Source organism: Vombatus ursinus, unplaced genomic scaffold (assembly GCF_900497805.2).
Source record: "Vombatus ursinus unplaced genomic scaffold, bare-nosed wombat genome assembly UNPS02014813.1, whole genome shotgun sequence".
In the NCBI taxonomy this organism is placed as follows: domain Eukaryota; kingdom Metazoa; phylum Chordata; class Mammalia; order Diprotodontia; family Vombatidae; genus Vombatus; species Vombatus ursinus.
In genome coordinates, this window is record NW_020954591.1 from 23,543,877 (window position 1) to 23,568,705 (window position 24,829).

Below are 24,829 nucleotides of genomic sequence, written 5' to 3' on the forward strand. Positions count from 1 at the left end.
GTAAAGGGCTTGTTGGAAAGAACTGGGTCAGTAGGGATAGCTGGCATTTGTCTAGTGCTTTAAAAATACTGCATTTTATCCTCACATTATCTGTGAGTGATAGGTGTAATGACTGTTACCATTTTACAGATGAGGCAACTGAGACAAACAGAGCTTGAGTGACTTGCCCAGGCTCACAAAACTAGTCATACCTGGGGTGGGGGATTTGAACTCAGAGCTTCCTGGCTCCAGGTGCAGCGCAGGCAGCCAGGAGATCAGAGGGGCTCCAGAGCCTAGAAGGTAATGCTAAGGCAAGAGCACAGATCGTGTGAGCATTCTCCTACTCCCAGAATCTGGTTTGAGGAATGAAGAATTCACTGGCCCTGAGCAGGCTGGCCCCTTGGTAGAAAAGTCACTGAGAAGCTCACCCCTACCCTGCACTGGGCACAACGTTGCCTCATCTGTCCCTATCGAGGGCTGGGGTATGAGTGGCTGCGCCCCAGGCCTCACCTGCTGTTTGAAATAGCGTCGCTCCTCTTCGTCAATCAGCACCAGGTTCAGGTAATACCGCACTGAGAACTTCTTGTTGATGTCTCTCATGGTGGGAGTCAGCTCGTATCCAGCCAGGAAGAGCCGGATTGGAATGGATTCCCCTGCAAGGAAGAAGGGAATCAGGTTAAGGAGCAAAGCAGCGCACCCGGTCTGGGGAGGCCCCTACCCTGCAGTCTCAGGAAGCTGAGGTGCCTGCCAGACTGCTTCCTGGGGGCCCCACCAGCCTTCACCACTGGCACTGTCCAGGGCATGAAGGGGAAGGAGCAACCCTGTGTGCTGCTGCTCCTTCTGACTTACTTCACCTGGAGAAGGTGAACAGGAGCAGTGTTGGGATGAGGAAAGCCATTTTTATGATCTATATGAGAAGGGTGGAGAGGCGTGTGATTTAGTTAGAAAAGAGCTGGTCTTAGAGACGGGAAGGCTGATGCTCCAGTCCTGCCTCTGAGACAGGCTGAGTGACCACAGGTGCGGAACCTAGGGTCACTCTTAAGAATGGGAGTTGGGGAGGTGTGGACCTGCATTGATGGAGGAAGTCCATCACCAGGAATTCTCTGCTCACAGGTCTCATGCCTCTCCTCAATATAAAGGACTATCCACCCATTGGATTTTATATGGCAAATGTTAAATCCCACACTTCTCCTCATATTAGCCAGTACATTTAACCTGCCTTCTATGAGATAATAGGAAATTATATTTTTAAAGCATTTAGCACAGTGCCTAGCACATAGTAGGCACTGAAGAAATGGTTATTCCCTTTCCTCTCCATTCCTAGTTGGTATATGCTCAAGAAACACCTAACTATTTTAAAAGTGTGGTTACGTGGTCTTTTGCAAAAACAATGGACTGGGAGCTGAGGGACCTTGACCCTAATTTCAGTTATGCCACAAACTAACTTAGTGTCCTTTAACAGGCTGGGCCTCAGTTTTCCTATCAGTAAAATGAGGGAGTTGAATTAGATCTAAGGTCTTTCCAGCTCTAATGACCAATGAATCTATAATCTTCAACTAAACAAAACAAGAAAGGCAGGGGTGGGAGTGGTCAGAAACAAGCAACCTATGGTACAGTCATTATTTGTTTGCTGATTTTGGATTATTCGTGTTGCCTTTTACTAGCACAGAAAACTGATGATGATTGCACAGTTCATGGGAGAAAAAGTGAGATGGAGTCCAAAGGCTAGAACCCTGGTCCCCGCTATACCTTGCACAGTACTCTACGTTTGATAGGTACTCAACAAATGTTTGAGTTGATGGTGAAGGGGGGTCTTAGTACTCTTGTCAAATGCCTGCTTTTCTGTCTATGAGATAAATCCTTATCAGCATAAAACAATTGCTAATAAATGGGATATATCTCAGAAAGTGCCAAGAAATCTTTAGACTGTAAAAAGAAAATGATATAAAGATACAATTATTACAAGCAACTCGATCCTAAGGGATCCTAGAAAGTACAAAAAAAGGCATGGGAAACTAGAATTCATAAAGAATCACAAGTTCTCCAATTTAATTAATTTTAATTGCCCTGTAGCTTTCAACTACATTTGCTTAGCAGAAATGACTGACAGGCATTCTTTTTCCTGTTTCGAAGTAAGGCAATGACCAAAACGTAAAGCAGCAGAAGCGGCAAAATCCACAAAATGTATAATCGCCTGCTGACCGAGCAAACAAGGAAATCCCTCTGTGACAAAGCTGGAGCCTCGGGCTCTGCTATAATCCAAAGACATTTTGAAAGTAAAGGTCAGCAGAAGTTGGTTGGCCTGCAGAAGCTCACCTCTCACAGGTGCTCCATCCATGATCTCATACTTGGCTATTGTGTCATTCTCGTGATAAACATTAGGGCCCGTCCCTGTAGTCTCCCTCTTGATAATGTCAATCTCCATGTGTTTGATTTTGATCCTCACCAACAGGAAGTAGATTTTCCCCACAATCACATCTTTCAAGTGGTACCTGGAGAGAAAGAAACAGAGAGAGAGTAACAAGAAATTGATGGTTAGGAAAACTGACAGTCCCAAAGCTTCACACTTGTCCCATTTTCAGCAGGGAGCTATACTTAACTGTTTAACATGTCTATCCCACTCATAGTCACCCGCCTTAACCGTCAGTAGTTACAATGCTATTTCCCAACAGAATCTTTTCCCTAGATTTTCTAACTTTATTTTCCAGAACCTGGCTTAAAATTCACTCTGTCCAGCAAGTTTTTCTTCAGAATCACTTCACTCCAGTCACTACTCTCTCTACCTTCATCATCGTGGCACACTGTCTGTATCAAGTATTCGCTCCTAACTCTTAGGAGTTTGGAGGCCAGGAATCAGACCTAGTCTTTTCTCTTCGTGAGGCTCATGCGGTAAAGGCTGGTTGGCTCTTGTACACAAAGGGAAGCTAGTAGGTATAAACAAAGGTGTGCAAATCACACTTTCCATGTGAAGCAGACCCACAATGCTGTCATTTTGGAACATTTGACACTTAATTCCTAAAATGCTGCCACTGTGCACAATATTTCTGGAACTCTTTTTGTTTTTTTTTTTTTTTTGGGAGGGGGTTGCAATTGACTTGCTCAGGGTCACACAGCTAGTAAGTGTCAAGTGTTCGGTCTGAGGCTGGATTTGAACTCAGGTCCTCCTGACTTCAGGGCCGATGCTCTATCCACTGTGCCACCTAGCTGCCCCTATCTCTGGAACTCTTAAAAGTAGTGTTGGATTTAGAGTCAGAGAACTTGGGTTTGAATCCTGACTGTGCCACTACTTGGTGTATCCTTGGAAAAGTTACTGGGCATTAGTTACCTCTATGTAAAATGCTATGTTTTAGGGGGGAAGCAGTCAATGTTAGACTAGAGGATGGATTAAAGAGGGGAGCAACTAGAGACAAGGAAACCATCCCAGAGGCTAACAGTCCAGGTAAGAGGGGATGACAGCCTGATAACTGAGAGTAGAAAAAAGGAAACTCATTCAGAAGATGGAGGTAAAATTGACAAGCTGTGACAAGTGATTGGATAGGGAGGGTTCAGGAGAAAGAAGGATGCACTGAGGGGGATTCTGAGGTTACGTGCTGGAGTGACTGGGAGGATGGTGGTATTCTTAACGGAAACAGGGATGCTTTTAGGGAGAAGACAAAATTTTCCTTTTTGGACATGTTGAGTTTGAAATTCAGCAAGGCAGTAGGCAGCTGGTAGTGGGAAACCAAGGCACTGAGAATTTAAGTGATTTGCCCATCATACAGTTTTTTAAGTGTCTGAGTAAGGATGTTACCCAGGCCTCCTGACCTAAGTTGGAGCACTCTACTATACCACAACGGTCAAGTTCTATTCTAATGGTTGGACCCATTTATCTTGACCCTTTCTTCCCTGCCCAATCCCCTACTCCCAAACCCAGGAACAAGCAATTATCTCTAAGACATGAGTTCTTAGTAACCTTTATTGTGTAATGGACCCTTTGCCAGTCTGGTGAAACCTATAGACCTCAGTAAAGTTTTTTAAATAATCGGAGGAAGCGTTAACTTTGTTAGGTCAGTAAAAATAACAATGTAATTTTTTTTCTCCATCCAAATCCATGAACCCCAGATTAAAAACCCTTCCTAGATCTAGGGAAAGGACACTCACTTGGATTTGTTGTACTCAAATTCAATGTGCAGACAGTCCTCAATCCCAACCTCCATCTTGATTGATGAATTGAGCTCTGGGTATGTACTAAGTGTATGGACCACAATGTCCATCTCCTTGACAACATCATTGAGCCGGCGGCTGATGGTGGCTCTGAGGAAGTACCTGCAGATATTAAGCCATTATGGATTAAGATAGTTCCCCATTACAAAATATTATATACACACACACAAACACACAACAGTATGTAAAGAAGCACACATATGTACCCAAAGGCATATATGTGTGTACATACATACATATGTATGTATACAAATATGTATATTTATAAGCATACATATGTATTTGTCTATATATCCAGAGGCATACTATCAGTGCCCTGGGCTTGAACTACACTCATTGAAGGGAAGAATGAATGGTTTATAAAATTTCTTTAAGTCCCAACTAAAATCCTTTACAAGAAGCCTTTCCCCAACCCCTCATAATTCTAGTTCCTTCCCTCTGGTGATTATTTCATATTTACCTTGTACGTGGCTTATTTTGTGTATATTCCTTTGCATGTGGTCTCATCCATTAGACTGTAAACTCTTTGAGAGCAGAGACTATCTTTTGCCATTTTTTTGTACTCTTAGGCTTAGCACAGTGGCTGGCACATAGTAGGTGCTTAATAAATGTTGATTGATTGATGTAGAGCTGAAAGGGACCTATGAAATCCAACCCCCTCATTCTACAGATAAGAAAAGTGAGGCTCAGAGAGGTTGTGACTTGCCCAAGGTCATATGCCTAGTTAAGTATCTGAGGCTGGACTTGAAATCAGGTCTTCCTAACCTCCAAGTCTAGCACTCACTACGTCACCTAGAATGGAGAATGATAAACCAAAGCCAAAGGATACAAGCTGCAGGGAAGAAGAACTTCCTAACTCAATATCATAAGGAAGAATTATTTAACAATTGTAACTTTAACAATTGGTTAATTTGTTAGGTAGTAAGTTTGCAGTCATTAAAAGTGTTCAAGAAGAGGCTGGATGACTACTTGTCAAGGAATTCTTTTTTTTTTTTTTAAACTAATTAATTTTTAGTTTTCAACAATCACTTCCATAAGCTTTTGAGTTTTAAATTTTTCTCCCCCTCCTTCCACCTCCCTTCTCAACACGGTGTGCAATCTGATATAGGCTCTACATATACATTCCTATTAAACACATTTTTACATCAGTCATATTATAAAGAAGAATTAGAACCAATAAGAGTAACCATGAGAATGAACAAACAAAACAAAACAGAAGAAAAAGACCAAATAGTATGCTTCAATCTGCATTTAGACTCCATAGTTCTTTCTTTGGATGTGGATAGTATTTTCCATCATGAGGCCTTTGGAAATGTCTTAGACCCTTGTATTGCTGAGAAAGGTTAAGTCTATCAACATTAGTCATCTCACAATGTAGCTGTGACTGTGTACGATATTCTCCTGGTTCTGCTCACTTCACTTAGCATCAGACCATACAGGTCTTTCCAGTTTTTTCTGAAGTCTGCCTGCACATCATTTCTTATAGCACAATAGTATTCCATTACATTCATATACCAATTTGTTCAGCCATTCCCCAATTGATGGGCATCCCTTCAATTTTCAATTCTTTGCCACCACAGAAAGAGCAGCTATAAATATTTTTGTACATGTGGGTCCTTTTCTCATTTGTATGATCTTTTTGGGATATAGCCCTAGAAATGGTATTGCTGGGTCAAAGGGTACGCACATTTTTATAGCCCTTTGGGCATAGTTCCAAATTGCTCTCCAAAATGGTTGAATCATTTCACAACTCCACCAACAATGCATTAGTGTTCCAGTTTTCCCCCATCTTCTCCAACATTTATCATTTTCCTGTTTTGTCATGTTGGTTAATCTGATAGGTGTGATTTGGTACCTCAGAGTTGTTTTGATTTGAATTTCTCTAATCAATAGTGATTTAGAGCATTTTTTCATACGACTATAGATAGCTTTAATTTCTTCATCTGAAAGCTGCCTGTTTGTATCTTTTGATCATGTATCAATTGGGGAATGACTTGTATTCTTATAAATTTGACTTATATATATAGTTCTCCATATATTTTAGAAATGAGACCCTTATCAGAGACACTGGTTGTAAAAATTCTTTTCCAGTTTTCTGCTTCCCTCCTAATCTTGGTTGCATTGGCTTTGTTTGTGAAAAAACTTTTCAATTTAATGAAATCAAAATTATCCATTTTGCATTTCGTAATGTTGTCTATCTCTTGTTTGGTCATAAATTCTTCTGTTCTCCATAAATCTGACAGGTAAACTATTCCTTGCTCTCGAAGTATGCTTATAGTATCAGCCTTTATATCTAAATTGTGAACCCATTTTGACTTTATTTTGGTATATGGTATAAGATTTTGGTCTGTGCCTAGATTCTGCCATACTCTCTTCCAGTTTTCCCAGCAGTTTTTGTCAAATAGTGAGTCCTTACAGCATAAGCTGGGGCCTTTGGGTTTATCAAATAGTAAATTACTATTGTCATTGACTACTGTGTCTTGCATGTGTAACCTATTCCACAGATCCACCAATCTAATTCTTAGCCAGTACCAAGTAGTTTTGATGACTGCTGCTTTATAACGCAATTTAAGATCTGGAACGGGTAAGCCACCTTCCCTAGCATTTCTTTTCATTAGTTACCTTGATATTCTGGACCTTTTGTTCTTCCAAATGAATCTTGTTATTATTTTTTCTAGCTCTATTAAATAATTTTTTGATAGTTTGATTGGTATGGCACTGAATAAGTAAACTAGCTTAGATAGAACTATCATTTTTGTTATATTAGCTTGGCCTACCCACGAGCAACTGATGTTTTTCCAGTTATTTAGATCTGACTTCATTTGCGTGAAAAGTGTTTTGTAATTGTTTGTCAAGGAATTCTTAAGGGGGCAGGAGGTTGGCCTAAATCCTTAAGATCTCTTCCAACTGTTTAAGATTCTGTTTTATGAAATCAGGCCAAAAGAAGAATCTGATGAGCAAACTGACTTTTGCACTTACTGCTAATTGTTCTCTTGTCTTGCATTACTGTGGACAACTTTAATATTCATGCTTATAACTCATAACATTCTGACCTTGAAGTTGCTCGTCTTCCTCACTATGATCTACTATCCCGCTCCACTTCAAAAATCTACCAGTGGAGCTATGCCTTGGACCTCATAATCATTTGGAATTGATCTACCTCCCAAAGATCTCAAATGCTGAGTTTCTCTTTTCTGATCTCTTAAACCTTTTTCAATGATCCACCCTTTGTGGTTAGAGTGTTTTGCTTATGACTAAGTCCTCCCTGAATCTACCCTTTTACTCCCTTCCTCTCCCTTCTCCTTCCTGTTGAGTAAAATGTATTTTTCTGCACCCAACTCTGTGTGTGTGTGTGTGTGTGTGTGTTCGTTCTATCCTCCTTTGACCACTTCAGATGAAAGTGAGGTTCAGGTGTCACCCATTCCCCCCATTCCTTCCTGTTTGTATAGACTTCTACTTGTGTATCCTGATCATGTGAAATAATTTCCCCCATTTTTCCTCTGCCTTTCCTCCCTCCCTTTCATAAGATCATAACAAAAGCACTTGCAGGTCCTCTGACTTACTTAACCTCCTTTATGACCCTAGATGATAGTCTGAGGGTTCTGAAGGAACTTACTTATATCATCTTCTCCTTTTAGAAGGTAGATACCTCATCCTTGTTTAGTTCTTTTTTATTACTTGCCCATATAAACCTTTTTATGTTTCTCTTGACCCTTGTGTTTATATTTCAAAGTTTGTACTCAGCTCTGGTCTTTTCATTAGGAAAGCTTAGAAGTTTTTTATTTCACTGAGAATCTAATTTTTACCCTGTAGGATTATATTCAGCTGTGCTGAACAAATTATTGTTGGTTATAAGCATGTATCTTCTGTCTTTGCAAGTTCTTTACTCTTTCATGAATAGCTTTCAGGGAGTCTAGTGGTTCTTAAATTATCTCTCCTTGATCTGTTTTCTAGGTCAGTTGTATTTGCTACCTTATATTTTCTTTCTTTCTTTTTTTAATCTTTTGACTTTTGTTTTTATATTTCTTGCTGTCTCATGCAGTCATTACCTTCTATTTGGTCCATTCTAATTTTTAAGGAGTCTTTGGGTTGGGTAAGGTTTTGTGTACCTCTTCAGAACTTCCACCCCCTACTCCTGGTTTTGCTCTCTGGAGCTAAGCAGATCAGGCTCAAGAAGCACCAGGACTTTCATACAAAAAGGTCCTTTTATGGCCTTCTCCACTCAGCACTAGTCTCCTTCTCTAAGACTGACACACAAGAGCTTCCTGCAGTTTATGTTCCAACCAAATTGGTCACCTTGCTGTTCTTCATATGTAAAATTCCATCTCTTTTATCCATGCCTTGTCGGAGGCAATTCCCCATATCTGGAATTCACTCCCTCCTCGTTTCTGCCTTATGGAATTCCTGGTGTGAACCTTCAAGGCCTACCTCAAGTGTCATCTCATACAGGAAGCCCATCTTGTATGCTAGGTTAAAACACCCTCCCCCCATTATTTTGTATCTATTTCAAAAAATATAATTTGCATTTGATTTTCTTATTGTTTTCCCTCAATAGAATGTAGGCTCCAGGAGGACAGAGGTTTTATATTTGTTTTTTGTCTTTTTATTCCGAGCATCTAGTAAAATGCCTGACACATAGTAGGTGCTTAGTAAATGTTTGCTGAGCAAACTGAAGATTCTATTTTTAGTCTTTTCACTTGTTTTTCATAATCCTTCCCACAGTGAGCTAATCCATTCCCAGACTTCCAACTATTTTCCCTGTGTGGATAACAGCTCTTTAATCTTGATCTCTCCAAAACTCCACTTTCAGATTTCCAACTGCCTGATGTACATTGCCACCTAATATCTCAAAAACACCTCAGAGACACTGAAATCCAAATACCTCCTCTTCTACACGTCAGCCCCTTCCATATTTCTGTACTATAAGTGTCCAATCACCATGATTAACTCTGTGGTAATATTTTACTCTCGCTACTCTCTCTCCCTACTCCCACTGGTTGCCAAGAGCCCTTACGTCATTCCTCCAGAGTTTCTGGAATCTCTTTCCTTCTCTCTGTTCCCATTCCCCCACCCCAGCTCAAACCCATAAGCCTAGAGTTTTGCAAGAACATCCTAATTGGCCTCCCAACCTCAGGCACTTCTTGCCTTCACAAAAATTCTTCCTTCAAGCTGCCAACGTTCTAAGTAGAAAGTCTTATGCTCTTTCACGGTGTCCTCCATAGCATCCTGCTGTCTAGTGAATAAAGACATATTCCTTAAGCTGGCCTTCTGTGCCCTCCACAGCTGTCCCCAACTGATCTTTCTAGTCAGATCTTTCACTACTTCTCAAGAACTGTATGTTCCAACCAGTCTAGAATATTTGCCATTCTTTGAACACTTAATATGTTTTCCCACTCCTGCCATTCTAATCATCCCACACCATCCCCCGACTCTCCCAATATCTTATTTTGCCTAATCAATACGAGGAGCACCACACTGTAGTGGACTTGGAATCAGAGAACTTGGTTTTGAGGCCAAGGTCATCCATCCACAACATGACAGTATATAAGCCTGCCACCTTTCAATACTGAAAGGATAGGAATAATGTATATATGCAGGGCTATGGATCAAAGTGAAAAAAAAAGTTAAGCAAATCAGCAAATAACCCACATGTGGACCACTTTTGATAAATTTTTAAACCTAAGCCAAATTTCCCCTCCTTATGGGACTATTGTCAAAGGACACCTCTTCCTTCTGCCTAGCAGGTTAAGTGTTGCTGAGAATTAAAAAATTGATTTATGATATTAGAATAGTGCAAAAATAATGAGGAGACAAAGTCACTGTAAAAAGATTTCAATGCCAAATTTAAGTAACTTCTGAATTATCTATATTGTTCTTGCCTAATGACAGATTAATTTGGGGTGGAGGGAAATCAAATGATACAGGTGTACAGCAACACAGATTTCAGACTTGTACATGATGGTTTAAAAACTGGGCATCCACAAAGCCTCCTGAGGGCATAGGGCAGGAATAGTGTGTGTTGCTGACATCCCCAGCCTAGCCTTAGTCCTTAGCCCCATGCTAAAAATCAAACAAAATGAACCAAACTTGTTAAACCAAGGAGGTTATTGAAGATGATCAGCATTTTGATAGCTGGATCTCAAGCAAGGGGGCCTTGGGTTCAGATTTTTATTCTATTCCTTATGCCCTTGAACAAGTCACTTTGCTTATTTGGGCCTTAGTTTCCTCATTTATCATGAGGCTACACTAATCTCTAAGTTCTCTTCAGGTTTTCAATCTATTCGCTGACCAGTGATGATGGAAAGAAAGCATGATGAAAATACCCAGGAGTAGTTGCTGCTCTTGGTTTTCCATCACCAGGCTCTTAAAACCAGCCCCCTTTTCCCAGGACTTTGAAGCACCAAGCACATATAAAATGCTCCTAGTTCCAGCTATGTAATTCATTACTTGTGTAACTGTGGACAAGTCATTTCACAACTCTGTGAGTTCCCTTTTAGCTCCAACATCCTATGCTTCATAATACTTCTTAACTTACTATTTTTTAAAGAACTTGCATATTATTATCTCATTTTAGAGCAGCCAAGTGGTGCAGTGAATAGAATGCCGGGCCTGGAGTCAGGAAGACCTGAGTTTAAATCTGGCCTCAGACACTTACTAGCTGTGTGACTCTGAGCAAGTCACTTAACCCTGTTTGCCTCAGTTTCCTCACCTGTAAAATGAGCTGGAGAAGGAAACAGCAAACATCTCCAGTGTCTTTGCCAAGAAAACCCCAAATGGGGTCATGAAGAGTTGGACGTGACTAAACAACAACAACAGTTTTGTTTTGTCCTCACACCACTCCCTACTTTTCAAAAAAAGGAAACTGAGTAATCAATCAGATAATTTGGTCCAACGTCCACAGGAGGGACTAAAATTCATGTTGACACCTAGTGCTTTTTCTGTTAGGTCAAATATACCCTAACTTTTCAGGGAAGCCTAGTGAAAGGAGATGGCCTCAGTCTTGGACTTCCCTTTTAATCAGGATGACTGACTGGGAGAAAGCAGAAATGAGGGTTGGTGTGGAGCACTGCCCCATAGTGGCAGCTCTGGGTGAGCACAACTTACCTTAGCTTTACATTCTGTCCTGTGTAAGACTCATAGGGCTTCTCCACGTGGGTGAACTCAAAGTCGAAGGTCTGGGACTGTGTGAACTCACCAGGCCTGGCCAGGTCCTTCACCAGTGACACAAATTCATGGTGGTTCCCTCGATCATAGTAGAGCTCTGGAGAGACAATAATCACTTCTTCTATTTAGGTTCCTTAACTCAAGGGAGACCTAAGAAAGCAGTTGTCACCAGGGAAAACTACTTTATTTACTTTACTGAGACCTTAGCCAGTCCCCTTCATACCCTCTACCACAGATCCCTACACCCCAGAACTACCAGGTTCTTCCAGCATTTGTCAGTCAACAAACCCTTCTGCCTTTCCACCCTAACTGCTTCCTCCCTGCTTTGCCAACCCCTTTTGCAACCATATCCTTTTGCAACCACTGCCTCACTGAAATCCTGTGGGTTCCACCATCAGTGCTGCTCCTCAATAGTAAACTAACACCTGTGCAAAGGAACTGAAATTCATATACTGCTTAAAAGCTTGCAATATGCTTTACATATATTTTCTCAGCAATGCTATGAGTTTGTGACTACATCTTGACTTTACAGAATAGGAGACTGAGGCTTAGAAAGACTAACTGGTTTGCTTATAATCACACAACCACTAGCCTGGCTTGAATTTGAACCTGGGTCTTTTTGACTCTAAGTCCAATACTCTATCCACTAAGCCACTATGGCTCCCATTAACCCTGTTCCCACCCTTTAAAAACATCATTCCATGTTATAATAACTAGCATTATATTAATTATAATTACATTAATTATAGCTAGCATATTGCTTTAAAGTTTACAAAGCACTTTACATGTTATTTCATTTGGTCCTTACAACAACCCTATAAGGTATATAATCCTTTTAATTGTCCAAAGCAATTTTAGGCCCATTATTTAATTTTATCCTCAAAACAATATTATGATTTGGTAGGTCAGGTGGTATTATCCCATTTGATGGATGAGGAAAGCAAAAGCATAGAGAGGTTGAGTGACATACCAAAGGGCATGCAGCTAGAGGAGTTGGGACAAAGCCTAGAATCCAGGCTGTCATACCCCTAGTCCAGGGTTCTTAACCTGGGATCCATGAATTTTTTTTTTTAATTTTGATCCCTGCTTTTCACTATAAATGATTTCCTTTTAAGCCTAAAAACACTGTTCTGAGAAGGAGTCTATAGGCTTCACCAGACCACTTAAAGGGATCCCTTATGCAAAAAAAGATTAAGAACCCTAGAAGGTGAATCCAAGTATAGTGGAGTCACAGGACTTGTGTTGTTAGGGTTTTTCACCAGGCAGATCCATACCCCTTTTCCTCAATTATAAAGTGAGGATACTGAGACTTCTACTACTTGCCTCAGGGGGTTATTGAAAGGTTAAGTGCTTTGTGAATTAATAAAAGAATATATAAATACAAATATACTTATACCACAGATTTTGGCAGTAATTAGGCCAATGTGACAAATGCGCATAGAGGTCAGACTTAGAAGCTTACAAAGCCTGCCTGCTCCTTGATTAGCCTTAGGTAGTTATGATCATTTAGTCACTTTATTGTGTAAAGTTTTGTGCGTATGTATGTATGTATATACATATATATGTGTGTGCTTACACACACACATCTTTCTCTTCTAAATTCTAGTCTTTGGTGTTTGGTTTCCCTAGTCAGACTGAAAGCTCTCTGGGGACAGGATAACACCACACCCTGCTTGTCCAGGCCTTGGTACTGAAAAGCTTGTTTGTTTGCTTTTTGTTTTTAGTAATATACTTCAAGAAGGATAAAGCTCTTAGGCTGTCCCTGGCTGTCAAGGAAAGCTAAGGAAATCTAAAACAGATACAGAGCCATCTTACTCGCTGCTCGGGGACAAAGGGCGAGGAGTCTATGACAACAAGGTTGAACCTAACTGACTCTTTTCCCAAGGGCCCAAGAAAAGAGATCACTCCAGAGACTAATTTAAATTGAGTGAGAGGGAGAGGCAGGGGGCCGAGTTGCACCTCAAAAAACAAGTAAAGCTGTAAGCTATCCCAGCTCTATTTCCCCTTCTCTTTCTGTCCCACCAATTCTGGGACCAGAGACAGAACACCCCTCAAGCTCAGAGACAGGCCCATTAAATGGCCTATCCCCAAGAGGGAAGCATCCCCAGAAGAAGGATAATTTCCTGCCGGTGCCACCCCAATTTGTGGTCTGTTGTTCTGTGGGGTCTGGTCTGGTCTAGAATCTCAAGTCCCAGGAAGCCTCTTTTTCACAATAAGACTATCTAGTGCTGGGCAACTAGGTGGCACGGTGGAAGTCAGGAAGATGCCTCTTCCCAAGCTCAAATCTGGTCGCAGACACTTCTAGCTGTGTGACCCTAGGCAAATCACTTAACCCTGTTGGCCTCAGTTTCCTCATCTATAAAATGAGCTAGAGAAGGAAAATGGCAAACCACTCCAGTATCTTTTCTGGGAAAATCCCAAATAGGGTCACAAAGAACTGGACTTGACAGAAACTTCTGAACAATATAGGTGATGTTAAATTTTGCATTTCAGGGTGAGTTAAATTTGGGATTCCTCACTGATGGTGTCTTTAATGTACTCTGCCTTCTTTTTCTAATACTCCTGGGCAATTTTCTGGTATGACTTTTCAAAAGTGTGGTTTTACTTAATTGCATTTCTCAGACTGTCTCACTTATTTGTCAAGAAACTCTGGTTTGGGAAGGACACTTCAATTGTTCTTTCAATTTTGCCGCTTTAAAAAAAAAATTCTTGTTCTGATGTTGCATTCTGCATTTTTGTGTTCTTTGCCACTCTTTTTCATTGTCCACTGCTTTATTAAGATTTTCTGTCATCTGCTCTAAACTATTAATTTGCTGGTCCTTTTTTTATCTACTCATAGTATTTGTTTTATATTTATTCTATGTATACTTGTTATATGTGTGTTGTTCCCCTTTATAGACCATAAACTCCTTGAGAACAAGGACCATTTCATTTTTTGTCTTTGTATGCCCATAAGCTAGTAAAATGTAGCCCACCGAAGACCATTAATAAATGCTTGTTGTCTTTAAAAATTACCCTTTGAGCTCTAATTTCTTCTTTAATTTACTTCTAACTTACTTTAGAGGTTATTTCCATCTTATTTCTGGTGTCAGGGTAGGGACTAGTTGTTATTGTTATACTCTTTGTTTTTATGCCCAGGAGCGTTCTCCTTTCTTTTATCCCACAGTACTTATTCAGTGTACTAGGGTCCCATTTTTGTCTACTTCTCTTTTTTTGGTTATTTAAAAAAAACCACTTTTGACATCTTCTGTTTTTATATCACCTTCATTTTCAATATATCCCTTCCTATCCCCAATCCAATGTAAGAAAAAAAAAATCAGTAAACATTATCAACAGACTGATGAAGTATGCACACTCCATACTCATAGTTCCCCAATCCTACAAAAATATGGATGGAGGTACATCTTCGGACCATTCTTCTTCAGTCATTAAATTGTTCTTTCACTTTATTTCAGAGTTCTTGCTGTTTTAAGGTGATGAGGGGAAGCTGAGCTTAGATATGACCACTCATTCAACTATACTGCCAGGTTAGACAGAAAGCCTGCGGTGGATAATCTACAAAGCAGTAAAATGGTAGCTGACAATACCAGGCTGTAAGAAGATCAAGCGAATGGCAAGTAATTGTTCTTTTAAAACTGGGAAGCTGTTTTTCCCTCTATTACAATATTACAATTTTAAAAAATGGAAGAATGGAAGTAGAAAAAGAGTTACTGGGCTACTCCATCTTCTGTCTCCTTATGTTTTAGGGTTTCTGGTTGAGAGCCCCAGAATGTGTGACAACAGTTCTCCCTGTTGATGATGAAGACACCAACCAGCCTAGGAAGCTGTGGCCCCAGCACCTAAGTACTGAGTTATGCCCATAGTTCAGCAGATGAGATACAGAAGGACCCCATTCAAGTGGGGCAGCCCCAGTTAGAGAAGGGTTAAAAAGAGGAAGAAGCATTCTCCTTCTCCCCCTACATCATCAAGTGAGAAGCATCTCATATCTCACTTAAAAAACTGAAGCCATTCACTGAGTGCTCCTTCTCAACTCCTTTCAGAGGCCTCCTGCCACCATCTCCTCTTTCACTCCTGTCTCCAAAGAAGAGTGGCTCTTGTTGTTAAGATATGTACAAGTGATGCACCTGCACAAGTGATCCCACTCCATCCCATCCTTTCCAGCAGATTGTCCTGTAGTCTCATTCATACCACTTGACCCAACAATTCCCACTAATCATCCTCTCTCTCTCTCTTCCCTTTTATTGCTGATCTCCTTAATAAACATCTACAATCAGTGCCTCTATTTCCTCCCTTCTCACTCTCATTTTTAAACTTTCAGTCTGGCTTTCAACCTCATCGTATAACCAAATTCCTCTCTCCAAAGTCACCAATGAGCTCTTAACTGACAAATATAATTATTTTTTTTTTCAAACCTCATCCTCCTTGACCTTTCTGCAGCCTTTAACACTGTCAGTCAGTCTCTTGATACTCTTCTCTCTAGATTTTTGGGAACACCACTCTCCTAGTTTTCTCCTCCTAAGCCTCCCTTACTGAATCATCCAGAACACTCCTGCTAACATTGGGGCTCTAGCCTGGTTCCTTTTCTCCACCTATACTCTTTCACTTGGTGATTTCATCAGCTCCCATGGATTCTATGAACTTTATGAAGGTGATGTTCAAAATTAGTTGCCCTACCCTAACCTCTCTTCTGACCTCCATTTTTGCACCTCTAACTGCCTATTGGACATCTCTAACTCATTATGTCCAAAATTGAATTCATTATCACTCCCCAAAGTCTCTTCTGTAACATCACTATTACTATCGAGAGTAACACCATCCTTCCAGTAACCCAGGCTTGAAACCTAGGTGTCATCCTCAAATTGTCTCTCACCCCCCCCCAAACAATCTGATGACAAGGCCTATTGTTTCTGCGTTAGTAACATCTCTCATATATTCCTCCTCTCCTCTGACACTCCTACCAATTTGGTGCAGGCCCTTATCACCTCATACCTAAACTATTGCAATAGCCTTCTGGTTACTGTCCAATTCTTTCTCTCCTCCAGTTTATCCTTGACTAGCTATCAAATTGATCTTTCTAAAGTGCAAGTTTGGCTATGTCATACCCCACCCTCACCCCATTCAACCAACCCCGTTTTCCTATTGCCTCCAAGACTAAACATAAACTCCTATTGGCATTTAAAGCACTCTATCATAACTTGGCCCCTTCCTATCTTTCCAGTCTTCTTACTTTATCTCCCACTCCCTCCTATTCTTCCTTCCCACCCCCAACATTGCAACCCACTAGTGACGCTGGCTTCCTTGCTGTTCCCCATACATGGCACTCCATCTTCCAACACCAGGCATTTTTTCAGTGGCTCTCTCTCCCATCTTGGCCTCTGAGCCTCCTTGTTTCAAGTTTCAGCCTTTCCCAGTCCTCTTTAATTTTAGTGTCTTCCCTCTGAGATTATCTTGAGACTTACTTTCTACAAATCCTGTTTGTACGTAGTTGTTTGCATATTGTCTCCCCCATTAGACCGTGAGCGCTTTGGGAGCAGGGACTTTTTTGCCTTTCTTTGTATCCCCATCACTTAGCATTGTGCCTGGTACATAGAAGGTACTTAATAAATACTTGCTGACTGATTTACCCAGATCTCATTACCCAACCCTCAGAAAAATACATAATAAATTCAACTACATAGCAAAGGCAACAGGAGAGATAAACAAGATGGAACAGAACCAAAGGGGTGGAGGTAGGGGCATTCTGAGATCCTAACAACCATACACATTCATTCTGCTGTACCCAGCATGGAACCCAGCTTGTGAGCAGGGACTGTTAGCACAAAAGACTTTCCTTGCATCACTACAGTGCTAGATTCTCTTCAGGCTTTTTCCCTCTTGGACCCATAAAAGCTTTAGCTTCTATCAGGTATCATAGGGGAGTTGTTACTGTGTGATGGGACTAAAGTTAGATTTGGCTTTTTATCATTATTAGTTGAGCTGTGATGCTTCTGTGGTAATAGTTCTACCTTGCAGTTTGCCAAAGAGCTTGATTTCCTTTACAAACTGTGAATTTTAAAAATAACAAACCAAGGATATACTGGCAAAGGACTGGGGTCATAAGAAAATTTAATGGAGTAACTGTCACAATTCCAAAAAGTAAAAACTGCAGGGATGCAACTGTAAATCATGTTCATCTTTTTATTATTCCTAGCTATTAGCTCAGCCCCAGCAGGCCAGACATTTCAGAGTAGAAAGCAGGAATTTAAAATAGATTATCTGAGAAGGAAGTTCTCCTTTATCTAGCCCCCTTTGAAAACAAACAGAAGGAAACCAATTTTGCATTCAAGCTCTCATTTCAAAACTTCAGAACAACTGTTGAGAAGTGAATTCACTCAGGATGAAACTGAACTGACATCTCACCACAAGACTGCAGCTATTAAGGAAGCCTTGGGACCTGCTGCTGAGAGAGAGGATTATGTTTATTCTGGAACTCATACTGGGTCTTAGTCTTGGAAAGAGCACAAGGCAGTATGGCCAAGTTCACTGTGTCTCCTCTTCATCGTTAATTCCCAACTATAGCTTGGCAAGCTGGAGAAGCATTTAAGACTCTTTACCTGCTGGATTAAGAATGAGTCACTACTTAGTTTTGTTCCAAGATACACCAGCACCTTTCTGTGTAGAATAAATTAATTCAGTGAGCTCTAAGTGCCTACTGTGTGCCAGGCATTATGCTAGGTGTTTGGGACACAAAGAAAAAAATAGCTCTTTTCCTCAAAAGCTTACAGTCTACTAAGGGTAAAGACATTGACATAAATAAATACAAAATATAGACAAAGTAACTTAAGGGGATGGGGAAATAAGACACTAATAACTAGAGGAATCAGGGAAGGCCTGTTGTAAGCTGTGGCCCTTGAGCAGAGCCTTTTCAGGCTGCATACTTCCAATTTTTACTTCTGTAACTGCAAATAACCACTTACTTTATTGAGAAGCATTTGCATTAATCACCTAAAATTCATAAATCCTTTAAAATTTTTGGAAATATGTCTTTGATAATGATATTACCAATATAGTAAATATCTTAGCTAATTCAGTTTCATTTATACTGATGGATTAAAATCGTGGCATGGAAAATACAAATTAGGGGGGAAAATTAAAAAGCATTTCTATTTGCCCTTGGAGTACATAATGTATGCTTATTCTTTTTCCTTTCTTCCTAGGTTAAACTTCGTGATTATATTTGGCTTACCTAGGTTGTATTCCATTTCTGCTTCCTGGTTTTCCTGCCTTCTTTCAAGTCTGGCTAAAGTCTTACCTTCTGGGAAGTCTTTCCAAGTTCTCCTTAATTGTAATACCTTCCCTCTGAGTCTACCTTCAGCATATCTAGTGTGTATCCTGTCGGTACGTGGTTATTTGCATACCCTCTCCCTTAGACTGTGAGCTCCCTTACAGCAAGATTTTGCCTTTTATATTTACATATTGTATTGTAATATTTATATTGTATTGCCAGGACTTGACACAGTGCCTGGCAAATAGTAGGCCCTTAAATGTAAGCTGATTGACCCTTTAAGGTCCAGCTCAAGGCTCCATTTTCACCCTCAGAAAGTCCTTCCCAAATCATTCCATGTGACAGTGATTTCTCCCTGCTGTGAATTTTTGCAGTACTTACTGGTTGTTACCATTCACTGTAGTTCATATGTGGTTCACAATTCATTGCTAGATGGAACTTTAAAGATTATCTAGTTGTACCCCAACATTTTCAATAAACTCCATATATTTTTATATGCACAGTTATGTCTCCTCACCTCATTTCTGAGCTCCTTGAGGACAGGCATCATTCATATCTCATGCTTTGTAAATCAGCATTCTATGAAAACATCAATTCCTGTTAGAGGGGGAACCTTGTTTTTTCATATGTGTATATATACTGGGTATGAGATATGTACACTCAGTAAATGCTCACAGAACATGATTAAACCTAAAATGAGCTGTTATTTTCTCTACACAGATTAAGCAAATACTCAAAAGTGTGCCGAGTGGTGAGCAGAAACTCTTCTGATATTAAAAACTTATGGAGGATAAGTAAAAAAAAACCCAGGATAACTGAGAACTTGTCCTTAGACCAATAGCTTGGTACTTAGTTCCAGCCTCAACTCTGTGTGTGTGTGTGTGTGTGTGTGTGTGTGTGTGTGTGTGCGTGCGTGTATATTTCATGCTTAGGAAGACTCAGCCGCAACTTTGCATAAGAACATTTAGTTGAGGGGAAAAGAAAAACCACAAAACAAAAGCTGGGCTCTCTAGACTTCTAGCATTTCCTTCCGCCACAGGTTTTGATGAACAAAGAACTCAAGCAAGCGTATGACAAGCTGGGGTGAGTTGTTTGAGCTGAGAGTGGGAGGAAAGTATGTACCCCACTCCTTACTCACTGTCAAGCAGGGAACAGATCCTAACTCAAAAGAAGCCATCATTTGTCTCTCTCTCTCCTCCAAAAACCCAGAAACAAATGTGTTTGTAAATGTAAAAAGAATCTGGAATTTATAAATAAAATGACCCACGTTTATCCAGGAACAGGTACAGGGTTCTGAGTTGCAATTTTTGGGGGTAACACAAAAGTATTGCCCGATAAGACTTGGGGTTTGGGCCTACAAAGAATAAAGAGAAATCCTTTTGAAAAAGTCTAGGGTTCAGATGTGACTGCTAGTCCCCCTTACTCAGGAATTCCATCCTAAATAGCCAGGGAGTCAATTCGCTAAATCTTGGTAATTGTTCAGTAAATCTATTGGATCAACCTTTAAAACTTTGGACTGGAAGCTACTTGAAAGCAGGGGCTTTGTCTTCCAGTGAACAGAGGATAGCAGTGGCCCAGATAATTCACAACAACACATAACAAGCATGTTCTCTTTTTTTCGAAGTGAAGTATGTGATTTATCTTCCAAGTTAGATTTGTTGGGATTAGTTTGCAGTCTCAACACACAATGCCCAGTTACTAAGGGGCACTGACGAATAACCTGAGTAATAGGCCAAAGAGGCCCAAGAAAAATTTTCCTGTGGATAATCCACAAGAAATCAATCATCCAGAGTGGACTATCCAGTTCAGATTGTCAAAGGTCTATCCTTTAACCACTTCCAGATGGCTCATATTTGACAAATGTAGGATGGAAACATAAATGTCTCTCTGATTAAGGTTACGAGGAAAACAAAAAAAAAAACCTTTGAGAGGTTGGGGTAAGAAATATAATACCTATATAAACAAAAGACCATGTCATTGTAATAACTATTTTCAGGCAAGGTGGGCTTTGACTCTAGACTATTCCTCATTCTTTTAAAGAAACACGCATTCAGTGGTTTTTACATGGAAAGAAGCAAGTATCCTTCATTTAATATTCATTTATTGAGGGTCTACTGAGCATCTATGAAAGGTACTGCCAGGGATCCATGCAATCCCTTACCTCTTACCACAAGTTTGGGCTGAGATCTCAGGGCAAGAGGTAAAAAGATAAATGAAACCACATGGCCCTTGTCCACAAGTACCTTAAAATCCAGTAACTTATGATTTAGTAGCATCATGCTTATGATTTAGATGATCCAAAAATTGCATGACTTAGATCAATCAAGATCTCCTTGAATCAAAAAGAAATAAACGGCAAGAGTGGCACAGAGTACATCAATAATAGCCATCTTCTCCACAAATGGCAATATAGCTGAAGATCAGAAATACTTCTGAAGACAATTTTACTTGTCTCTGGCCATCACATATTTAGTGAATACACCAAATACTATCACAGCTTCAGCAAAGTCACTTATTTGGGCTCACAAAAATGGTGAAGAAGTGGAGCCACTGTAACTTTTCCTCAAAAACATGAAAATAAGCACCCCACATATGACTCCTTGGCAGTGAAAAGGCATGAGGAGAAATGGGTCATTGAATAGTGGAGAAAGAAGGTGCCTTTAAAAATGGAGGGAAAAAAGGCCACTTTTTACTATAAATATCAGGTTAAGTATAACTCCATTTTAAAAACCTGAGCCAGTTTTACAGTCTTTATTATGGGAACTAAGAAAAGTATATCTTATTTTAACTCAAACCAAACATAACTAAGAAAGTAGCATATTTCTCTCATCTCTGACTTATTGCTCATCATTTAAAACCAATTCATGAGCCATCTACTGCAAAAACCCTTCCTGAATCCTCTTAATTGGTAAGTGATCTTTTTCAACTTGATTTTTCAAAGCCCTTCACCACTTTCCGCATTTTTATGCTACTTTCCATTAATCTGTCATAACTCCTTACTAAATTATTAGCCATATAATGGAAGGAACCATAATCTACCTATAGATATTTTATATCTATCTCCTTGCACAGTGCTCTCCTGCAAACACTAAATCAATACCTCTGTTCTAACAGTCATTTGTTGGGTACCATCTGCCTTGCCATTGCCTCCCAGGGACTACTAGGCACTGATTTGTCTTCTGGAGCCCTGGTTGTTGCCACATAAGCTGTTACATCCCACAGACCACTTGGTCTTTTTATCAGCCCAGTAGCTGAACCCTCTTATATCTGTCTACGTATTATTCATTTTGGATTTCATTGATTTCCTCAACATGCCCCCAGTAAATTTATCATTGGGAAATCTCACCATTTTGTAAGATCCAGTCAACCTTGTTATTCACGCCTCATCAGTAACCTCTGCCCCTCTGACTGGAGGGCAGAGCCATGACCTTCTCCATCTAGATGTTAGGAATGACATCTTCTCTTTTCCCACCCAGTTGCACTTATTTTGTACCTCTCTGGCTTCTCCACCAGCCACTCTCCCCTCCCCACCCCAAGCTGTTCAGCTTTCTTGGGTATATTGTCCTTCCCCATTAGATTATAAGTTTCTTGAGGGTAGGGATTGTATGTTTCACGTTTGTATCACAGTGCTAACCACAGCTTCTGGCAGAGAGAAGGAGCTGAAGAGAATGTCTGACTATGTGTCTCTTCTAATTAGAATGTGAACTAACTGAGAGCAGGGTCTGTTTAGTTTTTAATATTTGTATTCCCAATGCGTGGCACATGGTAATGTGCTTAATAATTTAACTTAATGAAAATTTATCCATTCCATTCCACCAAGCACTTAACAAATGTTTACTGAATTGTCGTACAATACAATTCAAAACCAAATCACAAAAATGATTTTAGACCATACATTAGTCTGCATTGCTTCCATGACTCCTCCCTTTTCTTATCACAAGTAATTTTAACTGGGGACTACTATCCTTGTTTTACAGTAGACAAAACTAAGGGCTAGCACACTCTGCTTCATACAAGGCCTCAGTTAACTCAGCCCAGAACGCTCAGACAACCGAGAAGTGTTTAACAAGAAAAATTATCAGTGTAGACAGTGGAAGTTTCTGAGACAGAATTTTAGAATGCAAAATTTAACAAAAATTTAGAATGCATTATTAAAGACAGTTTGTGGATATTTAGAAATGGTATGAGTGATCATTAAGACTCATTAAGGACAGGCAATGTAAGATTGACCTCATTCCTTTAACAGGTTTACTTAAGACTGTCAGGTCAGGAGAACGTTATAAGACACAGCATACCTAGATTTTTGTCAAAGCATTTGCTAATGTCTAAAAATATTTTTGTGATCAAGAGAGAATGCATGGGCTAGTTATAGTATAGTTAGGTGGAACTAAAACTAGTTAAACAGTTAGGCCTAAATAGTCATTAATGGATGAATGAAGACTTGGGAGGGAGGTCTTACAGGAGTGCTTGCTTCTAAGCATTGTTCTAGGATCTACACTTGACGCATTTCAAAAATCCTGCCTTATATATGAAAGCAGAGATGAAATGCTTATCAATTGTTCAAATGACACAAAGCAGGGAGTGACAACTAACAATGAAAGGCAGAAATCTTGAAAGGCAAGGACAATGGGCTAGACCCAACTGATATAAATGCAAAGCTGTACACTTGATTAAAAAAAATTAACTGCACAGGAATAAGAAAAGGGATCCATGCTGGTTTAAAAAGAGCTGGAGGTTTTAGTAGACAGAAAGCTCAGTGAATCATCAGTGTTCTCTGGCAGGCGAAAAAAGCTAATGCAATCATAAGTGGCATTAAGTGAGGCAGTGTCCAGAATGTGGGAGGTTACTACCAGGGTCAGATTGTGTCTGGGCCATTTTGTTAAATTCTGGGTGCTGCATTTTGGGGAGTGAGCTGGAGTATTCAGAAAAGGGCAATCAAGATCAGTGGAAATAACTGAGAATTCTCCAGGAGACTGGGAAGACACTTAGTGGGGACCTGAAAATTAACCTCAAGTATCCAAAGGGCTGTCACAATGAAGTGGGATTAAAATGCTCAGCTTGGCCCCATGGGGGCAAATTAGAAATAAATGGAGGCTGCAGAGAAGCAGATTTCAGCTTGATGGTACAAAAACTTCCTAACAATGCTGTATACATGGTTAAGGAATGGTGACTAATTCAGTTTGGCTAGAATATGCATTGCATAAAGGGGAACAAGGGTGGAAAGGTAGGCTGGAGACAGATTGTGAAGACTGTGCTTTCATCTTTGCATGCCTCCTACAACATCTAACCTGATAGGTTACATATCATCTGTAAAATCAGGATAAAAATAGCACCTACCACATTAGGTTGTTGTGGGGAATCAAATCAAATACATAAATTGTTTAGCACATCTTAAAGCTCTATATAAATGTTAGCTATTACAATATGTAATTGGTAGTTATAATTGTTGAGTTAAAAAAAATATATAGCTACCCAGAATTAGAATGGGCTACTTCGGGAGGTAGTAAGTTTCCTTTAAGCTTTAAGTGAAGGTTGATTAACTATATTGAGCACTATAGATAGGGATTCCCATTTAGATATGGATCAGGAACCTTGGAAGACTGCTTCCAACTCCTGAAATTCTGTAATATAGCCACAATGATGTCTTTCAAATCGAAACTGAGATCCCAGACCATGAAAGTACAATATATAGCCTCTTCTTCTACCCTTTCCTTGTAAATCAGGCAGAATCACAGAATCTCAGGCCCTTTTCACAAGATAAGCTTCTAGAAAAGGGGTTGCCAGAGTTTCTGAAGTTGGGAACCTTCTCTTTATCATATGGTGCTGACTCAAGTGGGTCCCCAGCGTGATGGTGAAAATACAGCAAAAATGCATCCATAATTTGTCATTAAACTCTGAAAGATACCCCCAGGTATTCATGCATTCTATTAAAACATCAATTTCAGTTAGAGGGGGAACCTTGTTTTTTTCATATGTGTATATATACTGGGTATCCCAAAAATTTTAGTGCAACACATATGCTGTATTTTAAAATACCAGTGAAATCTTAAAAAGTATCTTAAAAAAGTCAACTAGTTAAATGCCTACATTAATTTATTTCCTAGAGTGTTTTTCCTAAGTCCAAAGATATGGACCTCATTCTTCAGGCTCTTCTCAAGGCACGATGAATTTCCATAAATGATTTAAAATAGCAACATCCAAAAACACTCCTATAGGGTC

General features: G+C 39.9%; 1 protein-coding gene across 1 annotated transcript in view; it reads right to left on the reverse strand.

Moving 5' to 3' along the window:
* Positions 1-24,829, reverse strand: part of VPS26B (VPS26, retromer complex component B) — a 29,082-nt gene that overhangs the window by 2,369 nt on the left and 1,884 nt on the right. The window contains exons 2-5 of the mRNA XM_027877631.1: positions 11,287-11,443; positions 4,120-4,284; positions 2,296-2,471; positions 490-632 (exon numbers count right to left, since the gene is read on the reverse strand). Of these exons, the coding sequence (XP_027733432.1) occupies positions 490-632; positions 2,296-2,471; positions 4,120-4,284; positions 11,287-11,443 (641 nt within the window). The remainder of the gene's footprint in view (positions 1-489; positions 633-2,295; positions 2,472-4,119; positions 4,285-11,286; positions 11,444-24,829) is intronic.